The 8,561-nt window shown below is 43.9% G+C and overlaps 1 protein-coding gene and 1 pseudogene across 1 annotated transcript; one reads left to right on the top strand and one right to left on the bottom strand.

Annotated features, from left to right (window-relative positions):
* Positions 1-292: 292 nt before the first annotated feature.
* LOC129378641 (putative methyltransferase DDB_G0268948) lies at positions 293-2,732 on the top strand (annotated as a pseudogene).
* LOC129378642 (receptor activity-modifying protein 1-like) lies at positions 2,561-8,164 on the bottom strand. The gene is made up of 3 exons (XM_055059013.1): positions 7,965-8,164; positions 6,779-6,917; positions 2,561-3,643 (listed from the first exon to the last, which is right to left on the bottom strand). Exons 1-3 carry the CDS (start codon positions 7,993-7,995, stop codon positions 3,388-3,390), a joined length of 426 nt encoding a protein of 141 aa, XP_054914988.1. The 5' UTR covers positions 7,996-8,164; the 3' UTR covers positions 2,561-3,387.
* Between the last annotated feature and the right edge of the window lie 397 nt (positions 8,165-8,561).

Genomic DNA, 8,561 nt, shown 5'->3' on the forward strand with positions numbered 1-8,561 from the left:
TTGATTTTCACCAACATTTTAATAGTGCAATTTGTGATGGACGAAATAAAAACCAGGGTAGATGATGTATTTGAAGAGATATTTAAAGAAAACTTTTCTGGTCCCTCAACATGAAGTGAAGAGGTTCGTTTGGAAAAAGAAAACCTCACTCCAGAGGGAAATGGGCCTCTTCACCTCCACTTCAAATGTTCTGACCTTTCAGTTGTCAGCATCCTGCAGTTAATGAGTCATATATAGTTATGAAATCAGTCCGTTAATCTGTAACTGGCTGGTTGAACACAGGCACGCTTTTACTGCCGAGTCACAGATCTCCAATTGACGTGGAAACCTTCCAACTTTCTCTTGAAGCTCTGCTTCCTTCCTGGTTTTGTTTTATGATCACCCCTTGTCTCTTGAGTTCAGGAACTTGACATTCCATTTGTTCTCCAATCTGGTGAGGTGGCTTTTCTCTTCTTTTTTAATTTTCTTTTTTCTCCCCCCTGTCTGCTCTGGTTTTTATTGCTCTTTTAAAAGATGGCCGTGCGGCTCTTTGAGGGGAAAGATCACGCAGACTCCTACCTGCAGTACAGAGTGACGCCCCATGAAATGATCAGCAAAATAATGAGCTACATGGAGCAGAAGGTAGGCCTATGCTGCATTTCATACCACCGCCATACAGCATCTCAGAATGGAACCATCAACTCTTTACTCAAATGCTCGTATTTTTTTTTTTTTACTATAACATCTAAAGCAGAAATAATGAATTGTCTTCTGTTACTTTTGTCTGTGCCTCATGCTGAGGAACATGAACCACTGGTGAAACATGAGCTCCCTCTAGTGATGGATGGAAATAGTGTACTACCAAATCACAGGGTGTTCTAGGGAAAACTGTGTGCACTTTTTAAATGTAGCATATTAAGTACTGCTTAAAATGACGGCCAGTGAAAAGGTCAGAAGATCTTTATCTTGACTCCGTTCAGAGACAACAGCGGTACAAGCTGGCCGTGGATGTGGGCTGTGGTCCGGGGAAAGGGACAGTCCTTCTGGCTCCTCACTTCACCAGGGTGGTGGGAACGGACATCAGCCGGGCTATGGTAGAAAGAGCACTAGCCAAAGCAACCCACCAAACATTTCGTACAGGTGACCAAGAAGAACTTTTTTTTTTTTTAACATTCAGCTTCCTTCTACAAAGTTAGCACACAGCTTGATTCCTGTGTGCTAAATAACTAGAACAATGCTCACAATGCTCTTTAGCCTTCTTTACAGATTTCTGGAAACTGCGGTCAGATAATACTCTCGTATTATCTGACCGCAGACATTGCCCTGCAGAGGAGATACCCTTTGCATCAGGAGAGGTGGATCTTGTGACGGCCATGACGGCGGCCCACTGGTTCGACCGGCCGCGGTTCCTCCAGGAGGCTGACAGGGTGCTCAGACCTGGAGGCTGCCTAGCTCTCCTGAGCTACACCATGGACATGATCTTGGAATACGGAGAAGTCTCAAACGTCCTGAACGACATCTGCCGAGAGGTCCGGTCCAGATATTAGAAGTTAGCCATTGTTGCATTAATGAAAGAGGACTAAAGCCCCTTCTCCATTGACAAATTTCCCTCTTGCTGGGTAACACCTGGTTTGATTTTTGTCAAGTTGAGAGGATCTCCTTTGGCATTGTGTTCCTCATTATTTTGGAAATATTGGAAAAGGCCGTAACCCCACAGCAGCTGAGTTTGACACTCAAATGTCAGCAAAACTAGTTTACGACCTGCAGGTGGAGAAGGAGCTTTAGTGTTCAAACATGTATAAAGAAAAACCACCAGCTGGTCCTAAGAGATGTGTTGATCTCTGTCACCAGTTCTACGCTGCCCTGCTTCCCTACCGAAGTTCTTATTTAGGACCAAGCTCCAGGAAGATTTACCTTGACATGTTTAACTCCTGTTCTTACCCTGACAAAGAATGGTGAGGCCGTCCCGACACGCTTGTTGTTGGCCAACTGTATTTCGAGACTGACACTCCTGAATGTCTCTGTAGGACTGAGTGTCATCCAGTGAGAAGGACCCTTCCAGTGAGTGGATTCATAGGCATGGTGGAGACATTCTCCAGCTACCAGAAGCTGAAACAGAAGGACCCTTCTGAAGCCGATCGTCTCTCCAACAGAATCCTGACCAAGTGAGATATCACCGCTAATACCTTCCACCTATCTTCTCACACTCTCTGCCTTCGCCTTCATCCATCATCATCAAAAACTGCTGAGATGGGTCTGTGAGTACTGTCGCAGTCCTGGCCTTTAATCAGAAAATCCAAGCATTGCTTGACTAAGCTCAACTGTCGAAGGTTTCCGCCGCTTCGATAACACAACTGTCATTAATTCCCCCTGCCAGGGACGGGGCGCGAAGGCGGGAGGGGGGAACAGCTAAGCAAGCACAATGTATGTAGAAGTGCTGAGGCATGGCTTTTACATGCATGGCGGTGGGGGGAGGAAAAAGTGTGTCATTGTGTTTAATTACTGACACCACATTAACATTTAAGTCAACTTCTGGTTTCTGTCTCTTCAAAAAAATAAAAAATAAAAAAGCAGAATCAACTTTATTTTTGACATTTTTTTTAATTCACCCGTTGAAATTAAGATTTAAGCCTTTTTTTTCTTTTTCAGGTTACTGACAGCCATGAATGCATCCTGTCCCGACACCGAAGTGATGGTGACCGTGAACTATTTCGGCATGCTGGCGTGCAAGCCCTCGTCTGAATGAAACCTCCTGCGCTTTGGACTTCCACACAGTGAATGCTAAAGCACTACTCACAAAAATAATACTTTTAAAAGAAAGAAAGAAAAGCAGCTAGATCGTTAACAAAACCAGCATGCAGAAACTGAAAGAATGCTACACGCTCAGACACTGGACAATCACAATGTATATTTTAAACGCTAAATATGAAAATTAGTGTGTCTAATTGAGGCAGTCTGAAGTTGTTTTTCTGTATACATACAGTTATTTCTTTGTATTTGTCTGCATATTGTGCTGCTTTGTTGTGTTTTTTATTGATATATTGATAGATCTACGCATAAACACCATCTCTGACTTCGTTTAGATCAGAACTGACAGCTAATATCAGTCCGCCATTGTGAAAGAGTGATGTTGAAGTCACTCTTACTCTAATCAGCCAAATAAATGCCTTTAAATGAGGAAGACTTTGGACGGTTTTCAGGAAAAATCTTTCGTCACTTCTTTAAAAATAGCCGCAGATCGGAGGCCAATCCCAACATTTGCCTTGCAGCCGTGACTGGAAATCACAAAATCATACAAAAGAGCTTTCAGAGTAAAACAAACAAGTCCATGAAGTTCACTGTCTGTGGCTCATGATGCTCTGAGTCCATCTCCAAGTCCTGAGACCAACTCAACCTCCTGCACCGCCTCTACAGCATCCCTTCCGTGCGTTTGCTCCTCCAAACCACTACTGCGGTCATGAGCAGGGCGATCAGCATCGACACTCCGATGAAGGGCGCCAGGATGCCGATTGACGGCTCGTGGAGGAGCCGGCCGGTCTGGGCGCAGCGGTGGAAGTACGTGCTATGAATCTTCATGAAGAAGTCGTCCACCAGCCGGTTGGGCCAGAAGCAGTCCATCCCCAAGGCCACCTGGCAGGTGCAGTTAGTCAGTCCCACATAGATCCTGCAAAAGCCATGACACGCACACACACACACACACACACACACACACACACACCAGTGAATATGTGCTCAAAGACTTTAGATGAAACACTTAAATTAACCCAACTTTCAAACGTCCGAGGGATGATCAAGTCTCTCAAGTTCAAATCTAAAATGATGAGTCTGAATTTTACATTTACAGTCTTTGGACTGAAATATTCTCTCCTGATGTCTTTGAACCTCCTCTCAGTGTGAAAGAGCAGCAGGGGATTCCTGATGGTAGTGAGGTGGGGGGTGTGGACTAGAAAGAGCTGAAGAGTTTCTAGAATTACCAGTGAGCTTAACAGAGCTATATATAACTGCTTGGTTGGTGGAGGGCAAAAGAAATGGAGATGCATTCCAACTGAGGCACGCGCTCTTTAGAGCACTGCGACATCCCAGAGAGAGAGAGAGTCTTCTCTGGGTGAGGTGTGACTGCGTCTGAGGACGATCTAGGGGGTAGAAGTGAGGAAAAGCAAACTCTCAATCTGTGGCAGAAACAGAAACAAGCATGATATGATTTCATTCCATAATCACAACTCTGGATGCAGAGGACTTATCAAGAAGATTAAGGAGATCATTGACGTTGGCGTGCAGATCCCTTGACATTGTCTCAGAAGTGCCAGGCCCACCCTGGAAATCTCCTTCAAGTTCTAGTATTTTTAATCTTGACTGCAATAGAACTTCTTTGATACTCCGAAGAAGTATCAAATAACCTTTAGGTTTGTCAAAACAAAGCCTAAAGGTTCAACTTTGACCAGGGGATTTTCAAACCCCTTTGGCTCCTCCAGCTCCACCTCTACTACCATCGCTATCAAAAAATGGAGTCAGATAAGCAAAGGATTGAGCCAAAGTAGTGGCCAGAACATCATCAGTCTGTCCATAATGCATCACTCAACTCTAGGAATGTGGTCATGTTGAGTATCAATGAACTTGGCTAAGTCTACTGAGTACAAAGAACCCATCTTGGTTGGGATCCCACCGATCTATGCAGAGCCCTTTGGATTTTATTGTTTTCCCTCAATATTCCCTGTTATTTTCAAATCAGAGATCTTCTATTCAAAATAAAAAAAAGTTTATCTTTAGATGGATAATGTGGCACTCAGGTTTCAGTATTTTACACTTATTAATTTTTCTGAGATAAATCTCAGTTGGTTATTATACATGGGATTTTTCCAGCCTCATCCAATTGAGCTCATACTTACTTCCGCCAGTAGATGGCAGTGGTGATTTAGCGGTGAGCGTGACGTACTGACGCTCCTCGGCATTTTCCGGCAGCGGCGTTGAGGCCGACCGGAACCCGGCGCTCTCAAGGACTCTTAGGAGCCCGGTCGGAAATGCGTCCGCTGACTTCCTGAAGCTCTCCTTTGTATTACAGGTGAAGTCGTTTTGTAAAATTGTAACAGTGGCTTTCTTTTCGTTAGCTAAGTTTCGTTAGCCTTGTAAGCTAAGTTCTTTTCACTGTCACTATGTGTTTCTGATTGTTACAGTACATTGCTGTCTCTGCTCTCTGAAGTTGTGCTCTAAAGCAGCGTTTTTTGTTTTGTTTAGAAAGATCATATGTTTTCTCGTTTATGCCTTTATTCCTTTTATTGTTGTTTCTGCTGTGGGCATTTTACAGCTGGAGCAGGAAGTTAGCCAAAAATGACTGACCTAAAGCTTTGTTTTGTGTTACATGGGGTGCAGGAATTAAAGTTGCCCTCATTCCATGTTTTAAAATAGCTTGTCTATCGAAAATGGATCAGGAAAATTTACATTGCAGAGTGTTTTTTGGGGGCTCATATATTTGCAAAAACTATTCACATCCTTTTCCATTTTCTGCCTTGCTGGCTTCTTAGCACATAGTTTTTGCCCAACGTTGTAACTTGCAAATAGCACTTGCTTCAAAAAAAAAAGTGTTTTACATAGAATCCAGTCTGGAGTTACTAGCTTTTAGCTAAAGTCTTCAATGAGAATTGTACCTCAGGTAAAGCGCTACCTACTGAAAACTAATCCAGAGAACCCCACTTTTAAAAAAAAGCCCTATAAAAACTGGGGAAACAGAAATGTTTCTATATATCCATTCTGTGAATATTTTATGGCTACTGCATTTTTAATATATCTCTCTAACAAAAGTTTCAGCCGATTGGATTTGATCTTGCATCAATAAAATGGCGCGCGTCAAATTTGTGTGAGATCAAGTTTTTATTTTGAAACGTGGCAGGAAATATCGAAAAGCAGAGCACCTGATTCGTCACATTAAATAAAACATGGCACATCCAGTCTTATTAACAGCGATCTGCAGCACGCTTAACATCAGCATTTAGTTTATTTTTCTTTTCTTTCATTCTGGGATATGAAGAGAAGATATGAGTTAAATCAGATATAGCCACTGGCGAAATCCTATTTGTATTCCCTAAATCCTTTCATTTTGCTCTCTTCAGTGCCGCCGTCGCGCATTCTTTCCAGCAGTTTTATTACACCAGTGCAAACCTTGAAAATGCCTGTACTTTTTTTTTTTTGCAGCACAGAGAGCGCCAGCAACCAATTATTTTGTGCTGGACCAGGCGAGGACAGGGAGCCAGGAGGGAAATCACATAGTTCTGACAGAAACTTCTTCAGAGCCTTTTCATCCTCCTGCCTGACTCATCCTCCGGCAAGCACTGGTGCTTGGAGAGGAAGGCCATTGTTTCGCTTTCAAACACGCACTCCGCCAGCGTGGCGTCAGACGGATTCGGGAGAAACGGCTCCGACTGAGCAGCCGGTTGACTTTGAGCAAAAGGTGTTGTGAGAGAGAAAAAGGGGAAAACTCAAAGCAGCAGACGGAAACCGAGAAGGGAAAGGCAGAAAAAGCGTTGTAGAGATGTAACCATGAAGCGAACAGCTAGCCAGACTATCAAAAATAGGAGAAAGTACTCCTGGTCCAGGTCTCTGTGTTCTTCTATGCAACTGACTAATCTATTCACTATTTAAACTGGATTATATTTACCATAGAAACTGCTCCTGGTCCACTACTTCTTTGTCTAATTTTCTCATATAAATCAATTATGTTGATTTGCCACAGAAAGTGCTCTAGAATTTGTTTTTATCAAAAAACTGTATTTAACATAAGCGAATATTTGCTTCTGATTTCACTCACTCCATTGTTTCCGGCCAGCTGCACCACGTTCCCGAGCCCAGACTGACCATCTCCTCCTGGAAGCGGTCGAAGCAGAGGTCGTTGATCGTCTTCTGGTAGAGGCGTCCGTCACACCCGCACTCTGAAGGCCCGACGTGAGCTGCAGAGAGGATCCGGTCATAAAGGTGCTTTTTTTTTTTTGTTACAGCTCCATGATTGGCAGAAAATAACCGTTATTGTGAATATGAAGGAAATATGACACAAAGCGCCACGGTGGTTATCTGCCCCTTTTCATTCCCCCCCCCCCTCATAATTAGGAATATGTTTGTGCAACAAAACAAGGTCACATCCGGGCTCCGCGTTTCCCTCCAGGAGCGTTTCTTCCCTATTAGTCTGCTACTTTCACGAAGAAAAGATTTTTAATTTGCAATCAGAGTCCCAATCCCACTTGTTTACCTCGGAGATGAGAGCAAACAGCTTCTTAATGTGGAGGCAGGCGGCGGCCGTCCCGTCGGACCCGAGGCTGAATGGAAAGACGGCGTGGAGGGGGCAGGGGGAGTGGGGTGGGGGAGGTTTGTTGTTCTGATCTGGAAAGACGGCGGATCTCGGGCTGCGGCGGCCCGATAAGGCCCGACTGTTTGTTCTGACTCGGTGGAGCTCTCTGCAGCCTCACAGGGACGACCAGCGTGTTGAGTTTTCAAGAGGACAGCAGCTGAGAGCTCAACTAGTGTCTTGCTGTTCAATCTTGGTGATTGCCTCCTATGTATCATTAAGCATTAGCTGCAAGATATTCCAGCTAACTAAGTAAATACACAAATGGCTTTCCATACATAAGCAACAGGAATCAAACATTCTGTTTTTATGAATAAATGCTCATGTGTTGATGTCTAATGTTGTTGAATTTATCTGTAAAAGCCCAAACAAACATCCTGTTTGTCTCATAAAACTGATATCTTGTTGACAGTGAGGTCTGTCCTGTTTGAAGCTCTAAAGCTCAATTATTCGGGAAGGTGTTTGGCGCTTATAACCGCTTCCAGCCTCTCTTGCAGCATTCTCGCTTTCTTCTTCATCATGAAGCCCAGCTTGCGTTGAAAACGTCTTCCCGCTCCACCTCTGAGGAGTTGTTTTTCTGTAACTCCCAGTTGTTCTACGGCCAGTGACTCAGCCGGCCAGAGTAATAAGAGAGGAAACTCCTTTAGAGACTCACCTGCCAGCAGCAGCAGCAGGAGCAGAGCCATGCTGGAAGCAAACTTCACTGGCTGCAGCTCAGAAACATGGGCCTCGTTCTGGACTCGCCTCTCCGGCCAGAGCGGTTGGTTCTGGACGGGCAGAGCCCCGGTTCCAATGAAGCTCCTGCCCACTCCCCACCGTCCCGATCACAGCCTGTCATCTGAGCCCCGAGTCCCACACAGCGGACAGAACAAAGTCAGGGTCCAAAATTAGAGCGGGGGGGTCGACAGGGGGTCATTGTGAAAGCTGGAGGTCGTCAAAGCAAAGACCAACCAGATCACGTTGGCGACACGCAGCCAGAGGAAGTTCAGCCAGAGTTCAGTCAATTTAAGGAAATCGAAATAAAACACGTAGCACCAAAATGAATAAAGATAACATTTTTAATAAAATCAAAATGATTCAATTTTTGTGTCATCAGATACAAGAAATATTTAAATTTTGACAACATTTAAGTTAATAATAAATAAGAGTATGCAAAACTAAACTATATGCACTACATGTTTCCCCCAAAAATTGATTTGCATATCTGCAAAAAAAAAAGGTTAACAAACTGAATATTGTTAGTGAAATTACA

Source organism: Poeciliopsis prolifica, unplaced genomic scaffold (genome assembly GCF_027474105.1).
Source record: "Poeciliopsis prolifica strain line A6 unplaced genomic scaffold, Auburn_PproV2 SCAFFOLD053, whole genome shotgun sequence".
In the NCBI taxonomy this organism is placed as follows: Eukaryota; Metazoa; Chordata; class Actinopteri; order Cyprinodontiformes; family Poeciliidae; genus Poeciliopsis; species Poeciliopsis prolifica.

Excerpts from the sequence above, each read along its gene's own strand:
- LOC129378642 (XM_055059013.1), bottom strand. The coding sequence starts at position 7,995 with ATGGCTCTGCTCCTGCTGCTGCTGCTGGCAG. Across the intron at positions 6,918-7,964 it reads CCTGCTGCTGCTGCTGGCAG|CTCACGTCGGGCCTTCAGAG; the intron begins GTGAGTCTCTAA and ends TCCTCTCTGCAG. Across the intron at positions 3,644-6,778 it reads AGCTGGCCGGAAACAATGGA|GATCTATGTGGGACTGACTA; the intron begins GTGAGTGAAATC and ends TGGCTTTTGCAG.